The 27119-nt window shown below is 37.7% G+C and overlaps 3 protein-coding genes across 3 annotated transcripts in view; 2 read left to right on the top strand and 1 right to left on the bottom strand.

The window, feature by feature from the left end:
- LOC125159794 (ankyrin repeat domain-containing protein 26-like) overlaps window positions 1-5732 on the top strand; it is a 34066-nt gene extending 28334 nt beyond the window's left edge. Inside the window, exons 7-8 of the mRNA XM_047848413.1 lie at window positions 4036-4081; window positions 5489-5732. Coding sequence (XP_047704369.1) covers window positions 4036-4081; window positions 5489-5508 — 66 coding nt within the window. The 3' untranslated portion in view covers window positions 5509-5732. The remainder of the gene's footprint in view (window positions 1-4035; window positions 4082-5488) is intronic.
- The window catches only part of LOC125159788 (ankyrin repeat domain-containing protein 26-like), a 708468-nt gene that overhangs the window by 145869 nt on the left and 535480 nt on the right, over window positions 1-27119 (top strand). The gene's annotated exons all lie outside the window — the stretch shown is intronic.
- Window positions 20701-27119, bottom strand: part of LOC125159799 (ankyrin repeat domain-containing protein 26-like) — a 156737-nt gene continuing 150318 nt past the window's right edge. The window contains exons 31-32 of the mRNA XM_047848414.1: window positions 22347-22392; window positions 20701-20944 (exon numbers count right to left, since the gene is read on the bottom strand). Coding sequence (XP_047704370.1) covers window positions 20925-20944; window positions 22347-22392 — 66 coding nt within the window. The 3' untranslated portion in view covers window positions 20701-20924. The remainder of the gene's footprint in view (window positions 20945-22346; window positions 22393-27119) is intronic.

Here is a 27119-nt window from a genome sequence, read left to right as displayed (position 1 = left end):
GCACTTCCCCACAACAGTTGTAAATTGAGGAAACAAATGCTTGACCCCCACCCCGGGGGCTGGGTGCTTACCACAGAGCTGAGAGCAGACCCAAATTCATGTTACTGTGGGCAGGCACATCTTTTCAAAGAGGAGATCCAGAAACACAGAAGCATTGCTTAGCTCCTTCTCCCAAATTCACCTGTTAGGTAAGTCTCCCTTCCCCTCGGGAGGGAGACAGAGATAAGTCCACATGTGAGAAGTGAAGGTTCACCTATAATTTCCGACTGGATTTAAATTATAAATAAAGTGAAGTGTGTCTTTTGTACATACAACGAATGATGAGAGGTTAGACAGAAGCATGCTAGAAGGGAAAGAGAAATCTGTGTTGGGTTTTAAATTTTGCTATAAATAACCACACCATGGGTTCACTCATTTGTTGATTGATTTTGATAAAACAAATTTTCTTTGGAAGGAATAAATAATGGTTTCAGGAAGAATTTCCTCAGTTTCAGCTTGCTTGCTTCACCTAAAGATCTTCTCTTTCAAGTTCTCTGTCCTGTGGTTTAAAAAAGTTGTGCTTGGGGTGCCTGGGTGCCTCAGTCGGTTAAACGGCCGACTTTGGCTCAGGTCATGATCTTGCGGTCCGTGAGTTTGAGCCCCGCATCGGGCTCGGTGCTGACAGCTCAGAGCCTGGAGCCTGTTTCAGATTCTGTGTCTCCCTCTCTCTGACCCTCCCCCGTTCATGCTCTCTCTCTGTCTCAAAAATAAATAAACATTAAAAAAAATTTTAAAAAAATTTAAAAAGTTGTGCTTAAAAAATTGACGGCTACTAAAAGGAGTTAACATAATTTCTGTTCCTTTATTTTCATTCATGACTTTAAAATTTGTAATTTAGAGAGCTACTATTGTGTGCCTCATACCTAAGCATTACTGAGCCACATGGCAAAGTTTTATGTATTCATTTTCTCTGAATTATACTTAAAATACACGTATTTTTCCTGACTATGAGGAAGTAACTGGCATAGAACTCTAGGCTTGGTAAGACCACAAGTGTATTCCTGGTCTGCATCTAGTTGGTTTCATGATCTCAGGCAAGGTACACTCTCTCTGAGCCCTTTTTGTCTATTACGCAAAATTCGGGATTTTGACTAAATTAGTGACATGTATATCTTCAAAATAATTTTTTTTCAAACAATAGAACGTAGGTTTTTTTTTTTTTTTGCATTAAACTGTATTGTGTAAAACAGAGAGAAGTAGAGCTGTCTAACTAAAGGAGAGATGGAGACTACGGCTGTGACTTCCTTGTCCCTCAATCCTGCAGTGTCCCCAACCGAACCTTAGATTTCTATGGGCCATATTTGTATGTTAACAGTTAATGGGAAAATCCTTCTAATTAAAAATCCTTTAAAAATGTTCTTTGAATTAAAATTTGCTGATATATAGTTATTCTGTGTATAATTTTCTCACCCTCTTATATTTCTGATCAATGGAAAGGTATACACAAAAGTACACATGTGTTCTTATTCATGGACTTGAAAGCTATTTTCACTATCGAAACACAGTTTTTACCTAGATATAAACATAAAAGTCACAGAGGTAAATATTTAGGAAAAGAGCTTTTGGGGAAAAGATGCAACATTACCTTGGTAGCTCCTTAAGTCATGTCATATAAAAAACGTGGTTTATATCTTATATCGTATTTATTAATGGTAATATAAAATTGTTTGAATACAGCCTTCCCCCATCATCTGGTATTGAGTAATTAGTTTTATAAGTCTGGTATAGTCATGTTGTCCCATTCATTTTATAAGGCCTGAATATAATGCTATTGTCAAAAAAGTGTTATGGTTCCTCAAAAACTCAAAAATAGATATTCATTAATTCCACTGCTGCGTATTTACCCAAAGAAAATGAAAACACTAATTTGAAAAGCTGTATGCATCCCTATGTTTATGGAAATATTGTTTGCGATAACCAAAATAGGGAAGCAAACTAAGTGTCCATGGAGAGATGAACGGATAAAGACAATGTGTAATGTGTATACAATGAAATATAGCTCAGCTATCAAAAAGAATGAGATCTTGCCATTTGTGACAACATTGATAGACGTAGAGGGTATTATGCGAGGTGAAATAAATCGCAGAAAGACAAATAAATAACATCTGATTTCACTTACATGTGGAATATAAAAAAAAACAAAACAAGTGAACAAACAGAATCATAACTACAGAGGACAAATTGGTGGTTGCTAGAGGTGCGGTGGGTAGAGAGGTATGGGCAAAATAGATGAAGGGGAGTAAGAGGTACAAATTCCAGTTGTAAAGTAAATAAGTCACAGGAATGAAGAATACAGCATATGGAATATCGTCAATAATATTGTGTTAATGTTGTATGGTGACAGAGGGTAACTACATGTACGGTAGCAAGCATAGCATAGTGTATCCCATTGTCCAATCTGAATTTGTCTACTGAAAAACTAGTGTAACATTGTATGCCAACTATACTTCAATTAAAAAAAGGTATTAGGGAAAACAGTCTCTGAAAATATTGGGAAGCATGTCAGCCAAAACATTTGTCCTCACACCTAAATTTGTAAAGACATTGGAATCCTTATCACCACAGTGTTGATTCTGTCCTGTACACTACTTTGGAGCTCGTTTGGGGCATTCAGGGAGAGGCTACCTTGTCTAAGAAAGATCTAAATAAGTACATTCTAGACAGGAACAGTTGTAATATACAGTTGACCTTTGACCAACATGGTTTTGAACTGTGTGGGTCTACTTTACTTACACATGGATTATTTTTGGATACTCTACAGTACTCTAAGTGTATTTCCTCTTCCTTCCGTTTTTCTCAATGTCATTTTTTGCCCTAGCTTATTCTACTGTACAAAACATGTATGAATCGACTGTTTATTTTACCGGTAAGGCTTACGGTCAAGAGTAGACTATTAGTAATTAAGTTTTGGGGGGATGAAAAATTATATACAGGTTTTTTACTGTACCCCACCCCTGCGTTATTCATGGGTCACCTGTAGTTGGAAATATTCATACACATTTCATAAGTGGATAACCATAACTTTAATAAGTCAAGTGTTTCAAAACTTGGTCCTAATTTGGAGAAAGGAAACAAAGTTACAATTGAAAATTGTATATTGTTTTCCTTATCGCTAATGGAGAAAGTTATAAATCAGAAGCTAAGTTTGGAAACTGTTGGAACCCCCTATTTTTCCTTTCTTCAAAGAGATTTTCTGAAATCTTTGTGTGCATATGAAAGGAAATAAGTGTTTTAGTCATAATACAGATGGCAAAACATTTTTACTCAATTTTTGCCAGTAGAATTTCCACATGACAGTAAGACCAGTCCCACTCTCTTCATTTTATATGTATTTAAGAGTCAGTCCTGAAAAATTAACAGCAAAAAGCATTCCTTCAAATTTTGTTTTTCTACAAGTGAAAAAATGGAAAGCCCACTTTAAGGAACAATTTATTAAGGTAAAAAACTGATTAAACTTTCATAAATGGCAGTATTTCTAATCATTTCCAGGTAATAATTCAGTATACAATATGATTCTTGTTTAAACTTTTTTGTCCCAGTAAGATCCAACATCACGTTTCAGAGATTATACATGTTCAATAGATCAATATTAATTGTGCTTTTTATCAGACTCACATAAATAGCATAATATATATATATATATAATGTACACATATTATATATTAATATAATACACTAAATATATTATATATATAACATACACATATTATATATATGTATACACACACACGTATATATGTATATATATGTATACATATATACGTGTGTGTGTGTGTGTGCGTGTATGTATGTATCTGTTCTCCGTTATCTAAAACTAAAATAAAATAGGTAGGAATTTCTTTTATTCATGTGATAGTTTTTCTGTTTAAGCAATCCCTAACTTTGGTTTAATCTCTACAAGTATTATTTCAAGACCACATGTCCTAAGCTATATATAATCCCTACCATGTCTTTTGTTTACCTTACACATTCTAAATAATATTTGGCTTATTTCAGATGCGGCAGGAGTTGGAGGAAAGAATAACCAGAGCACTAGAAGAAGGTATGTTGCCAAAATGTATGAAGTTAGATATCATTGATTTCTGAAATAAACTATAAATAGTAAATGGCATCCCTTTCCATTGTTTGGATAATAGATACTACATTCACAATTTTTTGTACATATCTAATAAAAAATGTAAAAGCATGAGCATAATGAAGAACACACTTCTTCCTCATTTAGTCCTCATGTGTCATAGCTCTTTTAAAATCTCCCACAAGTCTAGGGGCAAGCAGGTGGTTCAGTCGGTTGGGCGACTGATTTCAGCTCAGGTGGGTTCAGGCCCCACAGAGGGCTCTGTGCTGAAAGCTCGGAGCCTGGAGCCTGCTTCAGATTCTGTGTCTCCCTCTCTCTGTGCTCCTGCCCGCTTGTGGTTTGCCTCTCTCTCAAAAATAAATTAACGTTAAAGAAGTTTTTTCAATCTCCCTAAGTCTATATATCTGTTATTATTTCTGGCGACAATCTTCCTTCACTGGTGCCATCCCTATGGAACTGTCAACCTGCACAAGTCTCAGAAAAGGTGTGCTTTATCAAATTGTTGTTTCTGCTAGTGATAGAAGACCCAAAATGCCAAAGTCGTCTTAGTAATGCTTGGTTAAGTAATTAGAGGTCATATAGCTGTCATTGACAGGTAATGGGTTTCAATCATCACTCATTGATTTTGTCATTGCTTTTGCCCTTGGGTAAAACTTCAAGTTCCTTAGCATGGAATGAAAACACCCAAATCAGTTTGCTTCTTGCCAGATCATTCAGCCTTGTCTCTCACTATTTGCCCTACTCTGCTGCTTTGCTCTAGCACCTTGTCAAACTAAAATACTCATAATTAATTGCACAAGTGTCCTTCCTCACTTCTAGCTCTTTGTATGTGCTTCTTCCCTCTACCTAGCATACTTTTTCCTTGTCCTTCAGGTATCAGCTGACATATCACCTTCACCAAAGAACAGACAATATTGACACAAAACTGGGATGTCCCTTCCATATGTTCCAGTAGTGCTGTGTTTTATACCTGTCACTTACATCTGTATACTTGGCTCTGTTTGGAAATGCCTGTTTGATTTTTCCGTTTATAGTTTATGATTGTTCAGGGTGGACTGTGTCCTCATCTTGTAATTTCACCTTGTAATGAAGAAACCAGAAACTCTGACATTTATCCACAATAGCAATTAGTTCAGTGTGCAACCCTGAGCAAAATATATTTAATACTAACCTTGGGTTTCATATTGCAGTTGTACGTAGGTATTTTTCATTTTTCTTAACACTCATAAAGGCCACAACTTTGTTTTTTTCTTTTTCTTTTCTTTTCTTTTTCTTTTCTTTTCTTTTCTTTTCTTTTCTTCTTCTTTTTTTTTTAATCAGTTGTAGTGAAAATTATTTTGGAGAAAGAAGATAATTCTTTCTTTTCCTTTTCAGATGCTACCAAATTTGAATGAGGATCCTGTAGAAATCCTTTAGTATCTACTGATGATTCAATTCTAAATCAAGATCCAGTATGGAAAGCGTCACGAGAATATGTACAGATTTTGAACAAAAATTATATGATTTGAATAATAAATAGAAAAAATTTACTGGATGCTTACCAAACATTTTCATTGTTTCCCAATTGAACACACTATATGGCAAAGTCTTGATTAAAGGAAAATGTTTTTGTATCATATGTGTGTAATGAAAATCTTTATAATATTTTAAACTATGTTTTTTTGGAAACTCATTAACTTTTAAGCACATTTTGTACGTGGAAACCAGCGCTAGAGGGTTTTACATACATCAGACTGCTCCACTAACAGCGGTTTGAACAGCACCCAAACAACCAAGTTGTCATTAACACTTCAGTAGTGTTCATGGATGGCTTTTTGTATTTTCCAATTTTTATGACTATATGTGGGCCTAAAGATTTAGACATTATTTAGATGTATTCCTGCTATGGCTATTGCCAATGTTTATACGTATTACAATTTTTTTAGAGTGCCATAGAACCTATCTATAATTTTAATTGTAAACACTGATTTGTAGCTCTTTCCACATGGAGAAATAAGATTTGCCTAAGGCTTTTCACTTTTTTATTTATTTATTTATTTATTTATTTATTTATTTTTGAATTGCTTTTTAGAAACAAAGTTAGAGAAAAGAAAAATTAGAGAGAGAAAAAAAAAGAACTCCCCCTCTCCCCGCCCCAGAGCCATTTGCAAGTAAATTGCTAATGGGATGCCTGATTCCTGTAGCATTTAAATCCTACAAGTCAGTACATTCCACATAACTACCATACAACCTTCACAATAAGAACATTAACTCTAATACACTCGACTCTTAAACAATGGTGTTAAGGGCTCTGACCCCGCCCCCCACAGTCAAAAAGCCATGAACAACTTTTGACCCCCAAAGACTTAACCACTACTACTACCAATAATCTTTTGTATATATATATCATACTCTATTCTTAAAGTAAGCTACAGAAAAAAATACCATGAAGAAAATTATGAAAGAAAATACATTTCCAGTACTGAAAAAAAAAATTGTGTAGTCAGTGCACCCATTAAAACTCTTTTGTTCAAATGTTCAGTATAATTCTATCATTTATTCCTCATAATTCTTTTTACGTTTAGTCACTTATCTGTAGTATACGTTATACCAAGGAAGGTCCTGTTCAGAGCCATGTATTGAATTCAGTTGTATGTCTTAGTCTCTTTCACTCTAGAACAGTTCCTTTGTCTTTCCTTGACTTTCAAGACTTTTAACCTTTTGACGACTAAATTCCAGTAACGTGGAATGTCTTTCAATGTGGATTTTTCTTAGGTTTCCTTATGGTAAAATTCAGACCATACCTGTTTAGCAAGAGTATCACTACAACCTACTCTTCGCATCCTATCATGTGACCTACAATTTTGAATTGTCCCCATACTGATGATGTTAATGTTGGCCACCGGAGGTAGTATCTGCCAGGTTTCTCGCCTGGAATGTTAACTTTCCACTTTCCAATTATTATTTTATGGGGAAGTACTTTGAGACATGTAAAATATCTCCTTTCTCAGACACCCTGTGCCAGGCCACCTCTTCTGCAGATGATTTGCCCCCCTGCAGGTTCTGAAAACCCATGCTGGGCTATTCTTCCCCTGTGCAGATGCCTCCCTACCCTGTTCAGTCTGTGATACTTCATTATTCTATACCATTCACCTTTTGGGGATGCTCTCACTTGAGCTCCAACACTGTGCAGGGTGACTGTCCTACACGTAATGCCTTCCCCATTCTAAGCTCCAACACCTCACTCTGGACCCCCACAACTCCATGCCTCTGTTTCTAGGCCTGGGAACTAAAATATCGGGGATGATAAAGAGGAAAGGAAGGAAGGGCTCTACAGGTCTTTTACAATCAACTTGGCAAGCTCTCCAAAGCCGTTTCTCATTGGAATTGCATCGAATCGGCCAACAGTTTGTAAGGAAAGAAATTTCTTATACTGATTTTTCCAAAGAACTAGTCTTTTAATTATCTAAGCTTATTCCCCACAATATATTGTTTCTTACTCGAGTGTTTTGTCTGCAGATTCTTTTGGATTTGGTACATGCAGTGACATATAATCTATAAATAGTGGCATTTTTTTCCCAATTCCTAGACCTTTCATTTTTTTTTCTTTCCTACTACAAGAATGACGTTGAGTAAATGTGAGGATAGTGAGCGTTCATGTCTTCTTGAAATTGCAACATGTAAAAGTAGTTTTCTGTAACTATGTAGATAGTGGGGTTTTTAAAAGTGGATGTCTTTTATTAGTCTCTTAGTTTGCTCTTGCCGTTTACAACAGATCACCATCAACACAGTGTCTTAAAGCCCCACGCATTGATCTCACATTTTTATGGGTCAGAAGCTAAGCAATGGCTTAGCTGAGTCCTTTGTTCAGGTTCTCACAAGGCTGTAGCCAAGGTGTCCCCTAGACTGTGCTTCCCCATTTGGGCACTTCAACGGGGAAGAATCTGCTTCCAAGCCCATTGAGTTTGTTTTTAAGAGAATTTCCTTGTGACTGTATGACTGGACTCATTTCCACAGCCCTTTGCTAATTGGCTAGCTGGAGGCTTGGGTCCTAAGCGTTCCCAGACACTTGTCTTAGTGCTTTTGGGCTGCTCTAACAAAATACCATAGGCTTATAAAAATAAAGTTTTATTTTTCACCCTTCTGGAGGCTGGGAAGTCCAAAATGAAGGCACTGGCATATTCAGTGTACAGCGACGGCCTGCTTCCTGGTTCATGGACGCTGGTCTTCCTGCTTGGTGCAGGGCCAAGGAAGCTCTCACAGCCCTCCTTTATAAGGGCACTAATCCCATTCATGAGGGCTCCACCTTCGTGACTTCATTTCCCAAATCCCCCACTTCTAAATACTATCACGTTGAACATTAAGAGTTAACACATGAATTTGGGTGAGTGGGGACACAAATATTCAGCCTAGAGCAAGGCTGTTCCTTGTTCTTGGCCACGTAGACTTCCTCAATACGGCCGCCTAGTTTAGGAGGCCAGCAAGGAGAATGTCACTTCAGAGAAGGCTCAGTCCCCCTTGAAGTGTATTCACATGATTAGATCAGGTTTGCCTAGCATGATCCTCTTTTGATTGACTCTGAATTAACTGAATAATGTCTGCAACATTCCTTTACATGTGCCATATTCTAATAGCTAGAGTCAAGTCACAGATCTCAACATAATTATAAAGAAAAGGTGACAATACTCAAGGGCAGATATTATGGGGTCACTTAGGGTCTTTCTGCTACAAGTATATTAAGGAAGTTCCCTTATAATACTAGTTTTCTAAGTTCTGTCATGAATGAATATTGAATGTGAAAAGATGTTTATTTCACATCTATTGAGATAATTTTTTTTTAATTTTTTTTCAACGTTTATTTATTTTTGGGACAGAGAGAGACAGAGCATGAACGGGGGAGGGGCAGAGAGAGAGGGAGACACAGAATCGGAAACAGGCTCCAGGCTCTGAGCCATCAGCCCAGAGCCTGATGCGGGGCTCGAACTCACGGACCGCGAGATAGTGACCTGGCTGAAGTCGGACGCTTAACCGACTGTGCCACCCAGGCGCCCCTATTGAGATAATTTTTTTAACTGTTTATTTTTGAGAGAGACCAAGCAAGCCAGCAGGGGAGGGGCAGAGAGAGAGGGAGACAGGATCTGAAGCAAACTCTGCGCTGACAGTGGCGAGCCCAATGAGAACCCCACATGGTGCTTAAACACACATACTGTGAGATCATGACCTGAGCTTAAGTTGGATGCTTAACCGACTGAGCTACCCAGGTACCCTGAGATAAGTTTTTAAAATATTTGTGAATGGGGGGTGGGGCCAAGATGGCGGAAGAGCATGGACGTTTTGTGTGTGTCTCTCATCCATGAAATACAGCCAGGCCAACATGAAACCATCCTACACACCTAGAACACTGATCGGAGGAGTAACACAACAATCTGCACAACCTGAACCACAGAATTCAGCAGAAATTTACTCCAAAAGAAAGAGCATGAAGAAACGACAGCCAGGGATTTCACCAACACAGATACAAGCAAGATGTCTGAACCAGAATTTAAAATCACAATAATAAGAATATTAGCTGGGGTCGAAAATAGATTAGAATCCCTTTCTGCAGAGATAAAAGAAGTAAAAAGTAGCCAGAATGAAATTAAAGATACTATAACTGAGCTGCAATCACGGATGGATGCAGTGGCAGCAAGGATGGACAAGGCAGAACAGAGAATCCGCGATATAGAGGACAAACTTATAGAGAATAACGAAGCAGAAAAAAAAGAGGGAGATTAAGGCAAAAGAGCACGATTTAAGCATTAGAGAAACCAGTGACTCATTAAAAAGGAACAACAGCAGAATCATAGGGGCCCCAGAAGTGGAAGAGAGAGATATAGGTGTATTAGGGTTATGTGAGCAAATCATAGCGGAAAATATTTACGAATCCTGGGAAAGACACAGAGATCAAAATCCAGGAAGCACAGAGGACCCCCCCCCATTAGATTCAGCAAAAACCGACCATCAAGGCATATCATAGTCAAATTCACAAAGTACTCAGGCAAGGAGAGAATCATGAAAGCAGGAAGGGAAGAAAAAAAAAAAAAGTTCCCTGACCTAAAAGGGAAGAGAGATCAGGTTTGCAGCAGACCTATCCACAGAAACTTGACAGGCCAAAAGCAGTGGCGGGATATATTCAGTGTGCTGAATCAGAAAAATATGCAGAGGCGCCTGGGTGGCTCAGTTGGTTAGGCGTCCGATTTTGGCTCTCGTCATGATATTGCGGTATGTGAGTTAGAGCCCCATGCCGGGCTCTGACAGCTCAGAACCTGGAGCCTGCTTCAGATTCAGTGTCTCCCTCTCTCTCTGCCCCTCCTCTGCTCATGCTCTGTTCTCACTGTCTCTGTCTCTCTCTCTCTCTCTGTCAAAAATAAATAAACATTAAATAAATAAAATAAATAAATAAATGCAGCCAAGAATTCTTTATCCAGCAGGGCTGTCACTCAAATTCGGAGACAGAAAAAGTTTCCCAGACAAACAAAAATTAAAGGAATTTGTGACCACTACACCAGCCCTGCAAGAAATTTTAAGGGGGACTTTCTGAGGGAAGAAAAGTTGAACAAATATATATATACATACACACATATATACATATACATATATATATATGTATGTATATATATATATACCAAAAGCAACAAAGATTAGAAAGCAGAGATCACCACCAGAAACTCCAAGTGTACAAGCATCATAATGGCAATAAATTCATATCTTTCAGTACTCACTCTACATGTCAGTGGCCTCAATGCTCCAATCAAAAGGCATAGGGTAACAGAATGGATAAGAAAACAAGGTCCATCTATATGCTGTTTACAGGAGACCTAGTTTAGACCTAAAGACACCTTCAGATTGAAAATAAGGGGATGGAGAACCATCTATCATGCTAATGGTCAACCAAAGAAAGGTAGAATAGCCATACTTATATCAGACAATCTAGACTTTAAAATAAAGACTGCATCAAGGGATGCAGAAGGGCATTATGTCATAATCCAGGTGTCTATCCACCAAGAAGACCTAACAATTGTAAATATTTATGCGCCAAATGTGACAGCACCCAAATATGTAAATCCATTAATCACAAACATAAAGAAAGTCGTCGATAGTAATACCATAATAGTAGGAGACTTCAACACCCCACTCACAGCAATGGACAGATCATCTAATAAAAAAAAAAAAAAAAAAAAACAAGGGAACAATGGCTTTGAATGACACACTGGACCAGATGGACTTAACAGATATATTCAGAACATTTCATCCTAAACCAGCAAAATATACTTTCTTCTCCAGTGCACATGGAACGTTCTCCAGAATAGACCATATACTGGGACATAAATCAGCCCTAAGTAAGTACAAAAAGATTGAGAGCATACCGTGCATATTTTCAGACCATAACACTATGAAACTCGAAATCAACTACAAGAAAATATTGGGAAAGGTAACACATACTTGGAGACTGAAGAACATCCTACTAAAGAATGAATGGGCCAACCAAGCAGTTAAAGAGGAAATGGAAAAATATATGGATGTCAATGAAAGGGATAACACCACAACCCCAAACCACTGGGACACAACAAAGTCGGTTATAAGAGGAAAATATATAGCAATCCAGGCCTTCCTAAAGAAGGAAGAAAGATCTCAGATACACAACCTAACCTTACGCCTTAAGGAGCTGGAAAAAGAACAGCAAATAAAACCCAAACCAGCAGAAGGCAGGAAATAATAAAGATTACAGCAGAAATTAATGCTATCGAAACAAACAAACAAACAAAAAACAGAAAAATACCAGTAGAACAGATCAATCAAGCCAGAGTCTGGTGCCTTGAAAGAATTAACAAAATTGATAAACCACTAGCCAGTCTGGTCAAAGAAGAAAAAAGGAAAGGACATAAATAAGTAAAATCAAGAATGAAAGAGGAGAGATCACAACCAACACAGCAGAAATAAAAACAATAATAAGAGAATAGTATGAGCAATTATATGCCAATAAAATGGGTCATCTGGAAGAAATGGACAAATTCCTAGAAACATATACACTACCAACACTGAAACAGGAAGAAATAGAAAATTTGAACAGACCCATAACCAGTAAGGACATCGAATTAGTAATCAAAAATCTGCCAAAAAACAAGAGTCCAGGGCCAGATGGCTTTCCAGGGGGGATTTCTACCAAACATATAAGGAAGAGTTAGCACCTATTCTCTTGAAACTGTTCCAAAAGATAGAAATGGAAGGAAAACTTGCAAACTCTTTCTATGAAGCCAGCATTACCTTGATTCCAAAACCAGTCAGAGACCCCACTACAAAGGAGAACTATAGACAACTTTCCCTGAGGAACATGGATGCAAATATTCTCAACAAGATATTAGCCAACCGGATCCAACAATACATGAAAAGTATTACTCACCACGACCAAGCAGGATTTATACCTGGGATGCGGGGCAGGTTCCATATCTGCAAAACAATTAACGTGATTCATCACATCAATAAAAGAAAGGGCAAGAACCATATAACCCTCTCGATGGATGCAGAGAAAGCATTTGACAAAATACAGCACCCTTTCTTGATAAAAAGCCTCAAGAAAGTAGGGAGAGAAGGAGCATACCTCTAGATCATAATGCTAATATCATCCTCAGTGGGGAAAAATGGGAGCTTCCCCTCTAAGGTCAGGAACAAGGCAGGGATGTCCACTCTCACTACTGTTACTCAACATAGTATTGGGAGCCTTAGCCTCTGCAATCAGACAACACAAAGAAATAAAAGGCATCCAAATCAGCCAGGAGGAGGTCAAACTTTCCCTCTTTGCAGATGACACGATGCTCTATATGGAAAACCCGAAAGATGCCACACAAAACTGCTAGAATGGATTCCTGAATTCGGCAAATTTGCAGGATATGAAATCAATGCGCAGAAATCGCATTCCTATACACCAACATGAAGCAACAGAAAGAGAAATCAAGAAATCGATCCCATTTACAGTTGCACAAAAAGCCACACAATACCTAGGAATAAATCTAACCAAAGAGGTGAAAAATGTATATACTGAAAACCACAGAAAGCTTATGAAAGAAATTGAAGAAGACACAAAAAAATGGCAAAAAGATTCCATGCTCCTGGATAGGAAGAACAAATATTGTTAAAATGTCGTTACTACCCAATCTACAGTTAGATTTATTCCTAGGTATTGTGTGGCTTTTTGTGCAACTGTAAATGGGATCGATTTCTTGATTTCTCTTTCTGTTGCTTCATGTTGGTGTATAGGAATGCGATTTCTGCGCATTGATTTCATATCCTGCAAATTTGCCGAATTCAGGAATCCATTCTAGCAGTTTTGTGTGGCATCTTTCGGGTTTTCCATATAGAGCATCGTGTCATCTGCAAAGAGGGAAAGTTTGACCTCCTCCTGGCTGATTTGGATGCCTTTTATTTCTTTGTGTTGTCTGATTGCAGAGGCTAAGGCTCCCAATACTATGTTGAGTAACAGTAGTGAGAGTGGACATCCCTGCCTTGTTCCTGACCTTAGAGGGGAAGCTCCCATTTTTCCCCACTGAGGATGATATTAGCATTATGATCTAGAGGTATGCTCCTTCTCTCCCTACTTTCTTGAGGCTTTTTATCAAGAAAGGGTGCTGTATTTTGTCAAATGCTTTCTCTGCATCCATCGAGAGGGTTATATGGTTCTTGCCCTTTCTTTTATTGATGTGATGAATCACGTTAATTGTTTTGCAGATATGGAACCTGCCCCGCATCCCAGGTATAAATCCTGCTTGGTCGTGGTGAGTAATACTTTTCATGTATTGTTGGATCCGGTTGGCTAATATCTTGTTGAGAATATTTGCATCCATGTTCCTCAGGGAAAGTTGTCTATAGTTCTCCTTTGTAGTGGGGTCTCTGACTGGTTTTGGAATCAAGGTAATGCTGGCTTCATAGAAAGAGTTTGCAAGTTTTCCTTCCATTTCTATCTTTTGGAACAGTTTCAAGAGAATAGGTGCTAACTCTTCCTTATATGTTTGGTAGAAATCCCCCCTGGAAAGCCATCTGGCCCTGGACTCTTGTTTTTTGGCAGATTTTTGATTACTAATTCGATGTCCTTACTGGTTATGGGTCTGTTCAAATTTTCTATTTCTTCCTGTTTCAGTGTTGGTAGTGTATATGTTTCTAGGAATTTGTCCATTTCTTCCAGATGACCCATTTTATTGGCAAATTGCTCATACTATTCTCTTATTATTGTTTTTATTTCTGCTGTGTTGGTTGTGATCTCTCCTCTTTCATTCTTGATTTTACTTATTTATGTCCTTTCCTTTTTTCTTCTTTGACCAGACTGGCTAGTGGTTTATCAATTTTGTTAATTCTTTCAAGGCACCAGACTCTGGCTTGATTGATCTGTTCTACTGGTATTTTTCTGTTTTTTGTTTGTTTGTTTGTTTCGATAGCATTAATTTCTGCTGTAATCTTTATTATTTCCTGCCTTCTGCTGGTTTGGGTTTTATTTGCTGTTCTTTTTCCAGCTCCTTAAGGCGTAAGGTTAGGTTGTGTATCTGAGATCTTTCTTCCTTCTTTAGGAAGGCCTGGATTGCTATATATTTTCCTCTTATAACCGACTTTGTTGTGTCCCAGTGGTTTGGGGTTGTGGTGTTATCCCTTTCATTGACATCCATATATTTTTCCATTTCCTCTTTAACTGCTTGGTTGGCCCATTCATTCTTTAGTAGGATGTTCTTCAGTCTCCAAGTATGTGTTACCTTTCCCAATATTTTCTTGTAGTTGATTTCGAGTTTCATAGTGTTATGGTCTGAAAATATGCACGGTATGCTCTCAATCTTTTTGTACTTACTTAGGGCTGATTTATGTCCCAGTATATGGTCTATTCTGGAGAACGTTCCATGTGCACTGGAGAAGAAAGTATATTTTGCTGGTTTAGGATGAAATGTTCTGAATATATCTGTTAAGTCCATCTGGTCCAGTGTGTCATTCAAAGCCATTGTTCCCTTGTTTTTTTTTTTTTTTTTTTATTAGATGATCTGTCCATTGCTGTGAGTGGGGTGTTGAAGTCTCCTACTATTATGGTATTACTATCGACGACTTTCTTTATGTTTGTGATTAATGGATTTACATATTTGGGTGCTGTCACATTTGGCGCATAAATATTTACAATTGTTAGGTCTTCTTGGTGGATAGACACCTGGATTATGACATAATGCCCTTCTGCATCCCTTGATGCAGTCTTTATTTTAAAGTCTAGATTGTCTGATATAAGTATGGCTATTCTACCTTTCTTTGGTTGACCATTAGCATGATAGATGGTTCTCCATCCCCTTATTTTCAATCTGAAGGTGTCTTTAGGTCTAAACTAGGTCTCCTGTAAACAGCATATAGATGGACCTTGTTTTCTTATCCATTCTGTTACCCTATGCCTTTTGATTGGAGCATTGAGGCCACTGACATGTAGAGTGAGTACTGAAAGATATGAATTTATTGCCATTATGATGCTTGTACACTTGGAGTTTCTGGTGGTGATCTCTGCTTTCTAATCTTTGTTGCTTTTGGTATATATATATATATACATACATATATATATATGTATATGTATATATGTGTGTATGTATATATATATTTGTTCAACTTTTCTTCCCTCAGAAAGTCCCCCTTAAAATTTCTTGCAGGGCTGGTGTAGTGGTCACAAATTCCTTTAATTTTTGTTTGTCTGGGAAACTTTTTCTGTCTCCGAATTTGAGTGACAGCCCTGCTGGATAAAGAATTCTTGGCTGCATTTATTTATTTATTTTATTTATTTAATGTTTATTTATTTTTGACAGAGAGAGAGAGAGAGACAGAGACAGTGAGAACAGAGCATGAGCAGAGGAGGGGCAGAGAGAGAGGGAGACACTGAATCTGAAGCAGGCTCCAGGTTCTGAGCTGTCAGAGCCCGGCATGGGGCTCTAACTCACATACCGCAATATCATGACGAGAGCCAAAATCGGACGCCTAACCAACTGAGCCACCCAGGCGCCTCTGCATATTTTTCTGATTCAGCACACTGAATATATCCCGCCACTGCTTTTGGCCTGTCAAGTTTCTGTGGATAGGTCTGCTGCAAACCTGATCTCTCTTCCCTTTTAGGTCAGGGAACTTTTTTTTTTTTTCTTCCCTTCCTGCTTTCATGATTCTCTCCTTGCCTGAGTACTTTGTGAATTTGACTATGATATGCCTTGATGGTCGGTTTTTGCTGAATCTAATGGGGGGGGGTCCTCTGTGCTTCCTGGATTTTGATCTCTGTGTCTTTCCCAGGATTCGTAAATGTTTTCCGCTATGATTTGCTCACATAACCCTAATACACCTATATCTCTCTCTTCCACTTCTGGGGCCCCTATGATTCTGCTGTTGTTCCTTTTTAATGAGTCACTGGTTTCTCTAATGCTTAAATCGTGCTCTTTTGCCTTAATCTCCCTCTTTTTTTTCTGCTTCGTTATTCTCTATAAGTTTGTCCTCTATATCGCGGATTCTCTGTTCTGCCTTGTCCATCCTTGCTGCCACTGCATCCATCCGTGATTGCAGCTCAGTTATAGTATCTTTAATTTCATTCTGGCTACTTTTTACTTCTTTTATCTCTGCAGAAAGGGATTCTAATCTATTTTCGACCCCAGCTAATATTCTTATTATTGTGATTTTAAATTCTGGTTCAGACATCTTGCTTGTATCTGTGTTGGTGAAATCCCTGGCTGTCGTTTCTTCATGCTCTTTCTTTTGGAGTAAATTTCTGCTGAATTCTGTGGTTCAGGTTGTGCAGATTGTTGTGTTACTCCTCCGATCAGTGTTCTAGGTGTGTAGGATGGTTTCATGTTGGCCTGGCTGTATTTCATGGATGAGAGACACACACAAAACGTCCATGCTCTTCCGCCATCTTGGCCCCACCCCCCATTCACAAATATTTTAAAAACTTATCTCAGGGTACCTGGGTAGCTCAGTCGGTTAAGCATCCAACTTAAGCTCAGGTCATGATCTCACAGTATGTGTGTTTAAGCACCATGTGGGGTTCTCATTGGGCTCGCCACTGTCAGCGCAGAGTTTGCTTCAGATCCTGTCTCCCTCTCTCTCTGCCCCTCCCCTGCTGGCTTGCTTGGTCTCTCTCAAAAATAAACAGTTAAAAAAATTATCTCAATAGGGGCGCCTGGGTGGCACAGTCGGTTAAGCGTCCGACTTCAGCCAGGTCACTATCTCGCGGTCCGTGAGTTCGAGCCCCGCATCAGGCTCTGGGCTGATGGCTCAGAGCCTGGAGCCTGTTTCCGATTCTGTGTCTCCCTCTCTCTCTGCCCCTCCCCCGTTCATGCTCTGTCTCTCTCTGTCCCAAAAATAAATAAACGTTGAAAAAAAATTAAAAAAAAATTATCTCAATAGATGTGAAATAAACATCTTTTCACATTCAATATTCATTCATGACAGAACTTAGAAAACTAGTATTATAAGGGAACTTCCTTAATATACTTGTAGCAGAAAGACCCTAAGTGACCCCATAATATCTGCCCTTGAGTATTGTCACCTTTTCTTTATAATTATGTTGAGATCTGTGACTTGACTCTAGATATTAGAATATGGCACATGTAAAGGAATGTTGCAGACATTATTCAGTTAATTCAGAGTCAATCAAAAGAGGATCATGCTAGGCAAACCTGATCTAATCATGTGAATACACTTCAAGGGGGACTGAGCCTTCTCTGAAGTGACATTCTCCTTGCTGGCCTCCTAAACTAGGCGGCCGTATTGAGGAAGTCTACGTGGCCAAGAACAAGGAACAGCCTTGCTCTAGGCTGAATATTTGTGTCCCCACTCACCCAAATTCATGTGTTAACTCTTAATGTTCAACGTGATAGTATTTAGAAGTGGGGGATTTGGGAAATGAAGTCACGAAGGTGGAGCCCTCATGAATGGGATTAGTGCCCTTATAAAGGAGGGCTGTGAGAGCTTCCTTGGCCCTGCACCAAGCAGGAAGACCAGCGTCCATGAACCAGGAAGCAGGCCGTCGCTGTACACTGAATATGCCAGTGCCTTCATTTTGGACTTCCCAGCCTCCAGAAGGGTGAAAAATAAAACTTTATTTTTATAAGCCTATGGTATTTTGTTAGAGCAGCCCAAAAGCACTAAGACAAGTGTCTGGGAACGCTTAGGACCCAAGCCTCCAGCTAGCCAATTAGCAAAGGGCTGTGGAAATGAGTCCAGTCATACAGTCACAAGGAAATTCTCTTAAAAACAAACTCAATGGGCTTGGAAGCAGATTCTTCCCCGTTGAAGTGCCCAAATGGGGAAGCACAGTCTAGGGGACACCTTGGCTACAGCCTTGTGAGAACCTGAACAAAGGACTCAGCTAAGCCATTGCTTAGCTTCTGACCCATAAAAATGTGAGATCAATGCGTGGGGCTTTAAGACACTGTGTTGATGGTGATCTGTTGTAAACGGCAAGAGCAAACTAAGAGACTAATAAAAGACATCCACTTTTAAAAACCCCACTATCTACATAGTTACAGAAAACTACTTTTACATGTTGCAATTTCAAGAAGACATGAACGCTCACTATCCTCACATTTACTCAACGTCATTCTTGTAGTAGGAAAGAAAAAAAAATGAAAGGTCTAGGAATTGGGAAAAAAATGCCACTATTTATAGATTATATGTCACTGCATGTACCAAATCCAAAAGAATCTGCAGACAAAACACTCGAGTAAGAAACAATATATTGTGGGGAATAAGCTTAGATAATTAAAAGACTAGTTCTTTGGAAAAATCAGTATAAGAAATTTCTTTCCTTACAAACTGTTGGCCGATTCGATGCAATTCCAATGAGAAACGGCTTTGGAGAGCTTGCCAAGTTGATTGTAAAAGACCTGTAGAGCCCTTCCTTCCTTTCCTCTTTATCATCCCCGATATTTTAGTTCCCAGGCCTAGAAACAGAGGCATGGAGTTGTGGGGGTCCAGAGTGAGGTGTTGGAGCTTAGAATGGGGAAGGCATTACGTGTAGGACAGTCACCCTGCACAGTGTTGGAGCTCAAGTGAGAGCATCCCCAAAAGGTGAATGGTATAGAATAATGAAGTATCACAGACTGAACAGGGTAGGGAGGCATCTGCACAGGGGAAGAATAGCCCAGCATGGGTTTTCAGAACCTGCAGGGGGGCAAATCATCTGCAGAAGAGGTGGCCTGGCACAGGGTGTCTGAGAAAGGAGATATTTTACATGTCTCAAAGTACTTCCCCATAAAATAATAATTGGAAAGTGGAAAGTTAACATTCCAGGCGAGAAACCTGGCAGATACTACCTCCGGTGGCCAACATTAACATCATCAGTATGGGGACAATTCAAAATTGTAGGTCACATGATAGGATGCGAAGAGTAGGTTGTAGTGATACTCTTGCTAAACAGGTATGGTCTGAATTTTACCATAAGGAAACCTAAGAAAAATCCACATTGAAAGACATTCCACGTTACTGGAATTTAGTCGTCAAAAGGTTAAAAGTCTTGAAAGTCAAGGAAAGACAAAGGAACTGTTCTAGAGTGAAAGAGACTAAGACATACAACTGAATTCAATACATGGCTCTGAACAGGACCTTCCTTGGTATAACGTATACTACAGATAAGTGACTAAACGTAAAAAGAATTATGAGGAATAAATGATAGAATTATACTGAACATTTGAACAAAAGAGTTTTAATGGGTGCACTGACTACACAATTTTTTTTTTCAGTACTGGAAATGTATTTTCTTTCATAATTTTCTTCATGGTATTTTTTTCTGTAGCTTACTTTAAGAATAGAGTATGATATATATATACAAAAGATTATTGGTAGTAGTAGTGGTTAAGTCTTTGGGGGTCAAAAGTTGTTCATGGCTTTTTGACTGTGGGGGGCGGGGTCAGAGCCCTTAACACCATTGTTTAAGAGTCGAGTGTATTAGAGTTAATGTTCTTATTGTGAAGGTTGTATGGTAGTTATGTGGAATGTACTGACTTGTAGGATTTAAATGCTACAGGAATCAGGCATCCCATTAGCAATTTACTTGCAAATGGCTCTGGGGCGGGGAGAGGGGGAGTTCTTTTTTTTTCTCTCTCTAATTTTTCTTTTCTCTAACTTTGTTTCTAAAAAGCAATTCAAAAATAAATAAATAAATAAATAAATAAATAAATAAAAAAGTGAAAAGCCTTAGGCAAATCTTATTTCTCCATGTGGAAAGAGCTACAAATCAGTGTTTACAATTAAAATTATAGATAGGTTCTATGGCACTCTAAAAAAATTGTAATACGTATAAACATTGGCAATAGCCATAGCAGGAATACATCTAAATAATGTCTAAATCTTTAGGCCCACATATAGTCATAAAAATTGGAAAATACAAAAAGCCATCCATGAACACTACTGAAGTGTTAATGACAACTTGGTTGTTTGGGTGCTGTTCAAACCGCTGTTAGTGGAGCAGTCTGATGTATGTAAAACCCTCTAGCGCTGGTTTCCACGTACAAAATGTGCTTAAAAGTTAATGAGTTTCCAAAAAAACATAGTTTAAAATATTATAAAGATTTTCATTACACACATATGATACAAAAACATTTTCCTTTAATCAAGACTTTGCCATATAGTGTGTTCAATTGGGAAACAATGAAAATGTTTGGTAAGCATCCAGTAAATTTTTTCTATTTATTATTCAAATCATATAATTTTTGTTCAAAATCTGTACATATTCTCGTGACGCTTTCCATACTGGATCTTGATTTAGAATTGAATCATCAGTAGATACTAAAGGATTTCTACAGGATCCTCATTCAAATTTGGTAGCATCTGAAAAGGAAAAGAAAGAATTATCTTCTTTCTCCAAAATAATTTTCACTACAACTGATTAAAAAAAAAAGAAGAAGAAAAGAAAAGAAAAGAAAAGAAAAAGAAAAGAAAAGAAAAAGAAAAAAACAAAGTTGTGGCCTTTATGAGTGTTAAGAAAAATGAAAAATACCTACGTACAACTGCAATATGAAACCCAAGGTTAGTATTAAATATATTTTGCTCAGGGTTGCACACTGAACTAATTGCTATTGTGGATAAATGTCAGAGTTTCTGGTTTCTTCATTACAAGGTGAAATTACAAGATGAGGACACAGTCCACCCTGAACAATCATAAACTATAAACGGAAAAATCAAACAGGCATTTCCAAACAGAGCCAAGTATACAGATGTAAGTGACAGGTATAAAACACAGCACTACTGGAACATATGGAAGGGACATCCCAGTTTTGTGTCAATATTGTCTGTTCTTTGGTGAAGGTGATATGTCAGCTGATACCTGAAGGACAAGGAAAAAGTATGCTAGGTAGAGGGAAGAAGCACATACAAAGAGCTAGAAGTGAGGAAGGACACTTGTGCAATTAATTATGAGTATTTTAGTTTGACAAGGTGCTAGAGCAAAGCAGCAGAGTAGGGCAAATAGTGAGAGACAAGGCTGAATGATCTGGCAAGAAGCAAACTGATTTGGGTGTTTTCATTCCATGCTAAGGAACTTGAAGTTTTACCCAAGGGCAAAAGCAATGACAAAATCAATGAGTGATGATTGAAACCCATTACCTGTCAATGACAGCTATATGACCTCTAATTACTTAACCAAGCATTACTAAGACGACTTTGGCATTTTGGGTCTTCTATCACTAGCAGAAACAACAATTTGATAAAGCACACCTTTTCTGAGACTTGTGCAGGTTGACAGTTCCATAGGGATGGCACCAGTGAAGGAAGATTGTCGCCAGAAATAATAACAGATATATAGACTTAGGGAGATTGAAAAAACTTCTTTAACGTTAATTTATTTTTGAGAGAGAGGCAAACCACAAGCGGGCAGGAGCACAGAGAGAGGGAGACACAGAATCTGAAGCAGGCTCCAGGCTCCGAGCTTTCAGCACAGAGCCCTCTGTGGGGCCTGAACCCACCTGAGCTGAAATCAGTCGCCCAACCCACTGAACCACCTGCTTGCCCCTAGACTTGTGGGAGATTTTAAAAGAGCTATGACACATGAGGACTAAATGAGGAAGAAGTGTGTTCTTCATTATGCTCATGCTTTTACATTTTTTATTAGATATGTACAAAAAATTGTGAATGTAGTATCTATTATCCAAACAATGGAAAGGGATGCCATTTACTATTTATAGTTTATTTCAGAAATCAATGATATCTAACTTCATACATTTTGGCAACATACCTTCTTCTAGTGCTCTGGTTATTCTTTCCTCCAACTCCTGCCGCATCTGAAATAAGCCAAATATTATTTAGAATGTGTAAGGTAAACAAAAGACATGGTAGGGATTATATATAGCTTAGGACATGTGGTCTTGAAATAATACTTGTAGAGATTAAACCAAAGTTAGGGATTGCTTAAACAGAAAAACTATCACATGAATAAAAGAAATTCCTACCTATTTTATTTTAGTTTTAGATAACGGAGAACAGATACATACATACACGCACACACACACACACACACACACACGTATATATGTATACATATATATACATATATACGTGTGTGTGTATACATATATATAATATGTGTATGTTATATATATAATATATTTAGTGTATTATATTAATATATAATATGTGTACATTATATATATATATATATATTATGCTATTTATGTGAGTCTGATAAAAAGCACAATTAATATTGATCTATTGAACATGTATAATCTCTGAAACGTGATGTTGGATCTTACTGGGACAAAAAAGTTTAAACAAGAATCATATTGTATACTGAATTATTACCTGGAAATGATTAGAAATACTGCCATTTATGAAAGTTTAATCAGTTTTTTACCTTAATAAATTGTTCCTTAAAGTGGGCTTTCCATTTTTTCACTTGTAGAAAAACAAAATTTGAAGGAATGCTTTTTGCTGTTAATTTTTCAGGACTGACTCTTAAATACATATAAAATGAAGAGAGTGGGACTGGTCTTACTGTCATGTGGAAATTCTACTGGCAAAAATTGAGTAAAAATGTTTTGCCATCTGTATTATGACTAAAACACTTATTTCCTTTCATATGCACACAAAGATTTCAGAAAATCTCTTTGAAGAAAGGAAAAATAGGGGGTTCCAACAGTTTCCAAACTTAGCTTCTGATTTATAACTTTCTCCATTAGCGATAAGGAAAACAATATACAATTTTCAATTGTAACTTTGTTTCCTTTCTCCAAATTAGGACCAAGTTTTGAAACACTTGACTTATTAAAGTTATGGTTATCCACTTATGAAATGTGTATGAATATTTCCAACTACAGGTGACCCATGAATAACGCAGGGGTGGGGTACAGTAAAAAACCTGTATATAATTTTTCATCCCCCCAAAACTTAATTACTAATAGTCTACTCTTGACCGTAAGCCTTACCGGTAAAATAAACAGTCGATTCATACATGTTTTGTACAGTAGAATAAGCTAGGGCAAAAAATGACATTGAGAAAAACGGAAGGAAGAGGAAATACACTTAGAGTACTGTAGAGTATCCAAAAATAATCCATGTGTAAGTAAAGTAGACCCACACAGTTCAAAACCATGTTGGTCAAAGGTCAACTGTATATTACAACTGTTCCTGTCTAGAATGTACTTATTTAGATCTTTCTTAGACAAGGTAGCCTCTCCCTGAATGCCCCAAACGAGCTCCAAAGTAGTGTACAGGACAGAATCAACACTGTGGTGATAAGGATTCCAATGTCTTTACAAATTTAGGTGTGAGGACAAATGTTTTGGCTGACATGCTTCCCAATATTTTCAGAGACTGTTTTCCCTAATACCTTTTTTTAATTGAAGTATAGTTGGCATACAATGTTACACTAGTTTTTCAGTAGACAAATTCAGATTGGACAATGGGATACACTATGCTATGCTTGCTACCGTACATGTAGTTACCCTCTGTCACCATACAACATTAACACAATATTATTGACGATATTCCATATGCTGTATTCTTCATTCCTGTGACTTATTTACTTTACAACTGGAATTTGTACCTCTTACTCCCCTTCATCTATTTTGCCCATACCTCTCTACCCACCGCACCTCTAGCAACCACCAATTTGTCCTCTGTAGTTATGATTCTGTTTGTTCACTTGTTTTGTTTTTTTTTATATTCCACATGTAAGTGAAATCAGATGTTATTTATTTGTCTTTCTGCGATTTATTTCACCTCGCATAATACCCTCTACGTCTATCAATGTTGTCACAAATGGCAAGATCTCATTCTTTTTGATAGCTGAGCTATATTTCATTGTATACACATTACACATTGTCTTTATCCGTTCATCTCTCCATGGACACTTAGTTTGCTTCCCTATTTTGGTTATCGCAAACAATATTTCCATAAACATAGGGATGCATACAGCTTTTCAAATTAGTGTTTTCATTTTCTTTGGGTAAATACGCAGCAGTGGAATTAATGAATATCTATTTTTGAGTTTTTGAGGAACCATAACACTTTTTTGACAATAGCATTATATTCAGGCCTTATAAAATGAATGGGACAACATGACTATACCAGACTTATAAAACTAATTACTCAATACCAGATGATGGGGGAAGGCTGTATTCAAACAATTTTATATTACCATTAATAAATACGATATAAGATATAAACCACGTTTTTTATATGACATGACTTAAGGAGCTACCAAGGTAATGTTGCATCTTTTCCCCAAAAGCTCTTTTCCTAAATATTTACCTCTGTGACTTTTATGTTTATATCTAGGTAAAAACTGTGTTTCGATAGTGAAAATAGCTTTCAAGTCCATGAATAAGAACACATGTGTACTTTTGTGTATACCTTTCCATTGATCAGAAATATAAGAGGGTGAGAAAATTATACACAGAATAACTATATATCAGCAAATTTTAATTCAAAGAACATTTTTAAAGGATTTTTAATTAGAAGGATTTTCCCATTAACTGTTAACATACAAATATGGCCCATAGAAATCTAAGGTTCGGTTGGGGACACTGCAGGATTGAGGGACAAGGAAGTCACAGCCGTAGTCTCCATCTCTCCTTTAGTTAGACAGCTCTACTTCTCTCTGTTTTACACAATACAGTTTAATGCAAAAAAAAAAAAAACCTACGTTCTATTGTTTGAAAAAAAATTATTTTGAAGATATACATGTCACTAATTTAGTCAAAATCCCGAATTTTGCGTAATAGACAAAAAGGGCTCAGAGAGAGTGTACCTTGCCTGAGATCATGAAACCAACTAGATGCAGACCAGGAATACACTTGTGGTCTTACCAAGCCTAGAGTTCTATGCCAGTTACTTCCTCATAGTCAGGAAAAATACGTGTATTTTAAGTATAATTCAGAGAAAATGAATACATAAAACTTTGCCATGTGGCTCAGTAATGCTTAGGTATGAGGCACACAATAGTAGCTCTCTAAATTACAAATTTTAAAGTCATGAATGAAAATAAAGGAACAGAAATTATGTTAACTCCTTTTAGTAGCCGTCAATTTTTTAAGCACAACTTTTTAAATTTTTTTAAAATTTTTTTTAATGTTTATTTATTTTTGAGACAGAGAGAGAGCATGAACGGGGGAGGGTCAGAGAGAGGGAGACACAGAATCTGAAACAGGCTCCAGGCTCTGAGCTGTCAGCACCGAGCCCGATGCGGGGCTCAAACTCACGGACCGCAAGATCATGACCTGAGCCAAAGTCGGCCGTTTAACCGACTGAGGCACCCAGGCACCCCAAGCACAACTTTTTTAAACCACAGGACAGAGAACTTGAAAGAGAAGATCTTTAGGTGAAGCAAGCAAGCTGAAACTGAGGAAATTCTTCCTGAAACCATTATTTATTCCTTCCAAAGAAAATTTGTTTTATCAAAATCAATCAACAAATGAGTGAACCCATGGTGTGGTTATTTATAGCAAAATTTAAAACCCAACACAGATTTCTCTTTCCCTTCTAGCATGCTTCTGTCTAACCTCTCATCATTCGTTGTATGTACAAAAGACACACTTCACTTTATTTATAATTTAAATCCAGTCGGAAATTATAGGTGAACCTTCACTTCTCACATGTGGACTTATCTCTGTCTCCCTCCCGAGGGGAAGGGAGACTTACCTAACAGGTGAATTTGGGAGAAGGAGCTAAGCAATGCTTCTGTGTTTCTGGATCTCCTCTTTGAAAAGATGTGCCTGCCCACAGTAACATGAATTTGGGTCTGCTCTCAGCTCTGTGGTAAGCACCCAGCCCCCGGGGTGGGGGTCAAGCATTTGTTTCCTCAATTTACAACTGTTGTGGGGAAGTGCCCAATTTGGGAGGAATCCCAAAGTGGCTAACATAACCTAAATCATATCCTCCAGTTTGTTAGTGTTTATTAGTAATAAAGCTACTAAGTTTCTCTCCAACTCCCTGTCTCCTGTGTTCTGAATTTAGAAAGAGAAGAGCAGGGTTACTTGCTGCCTACCCAGTGTCACCTGTCACAGCTCCACCGAGAAAAATGACTAGACAGCACTTACAGAAACATTCTCTTCTTCCTTGACTTCATAATTAATGTACATTGTTCAAAAGCATCGCTCACTCGAAAGAGAGAAAAAGTTGAAAGGAACCATTTTAGGAACAAACATAGAAAGCCAGACAAACTGAGGACACAGAGGAGTACATTCCAAATGAAAGAACATGACAAAACCTAAGAAAAAAAACTAAGTGAAACAGAGATAAGTAATGTACCTCATAAAGAGTTCAAGGTAACCGTCATAAAGATGCTCAGTGAACTCGGGAGAAGAAAGAATGGATCCAGTGATAACATCAGAAAGAGATAGAAAATATAAAAAAGAACCAATCAGAGCTGAAGGATACAATAACAGAAATGACAAATACACTAGAGGGAATCAACAGCAGATAAGAAGATGCAGAAGAACAGATCAACAATTTGCAAGACAGGGTAGTAGAAATCATTCAAGTCAAAAAACAAAAAGAAAAAAGAATTTTA

This window comes from Prionailurus viverrinus, unplaced genomic scaffold, assembly GCF_022837055.1.
Source record: "Prionailurus viverrinus isolate Anna unplaced genomic scaffold, UM_Priviv_1.0 scaffold_62, whole genome shotgun sequence".
NCBI classification, from domain to species: domain Eukaryota; kingdom Metazoa; phylum Chordata; class Mammalia; order Carnivora; family Felidae; genus Prionailurus; species Prionailurus viverrinus.
This window is presented reverse-complemented; position numbering and strand designations above follow the sequence as displayed.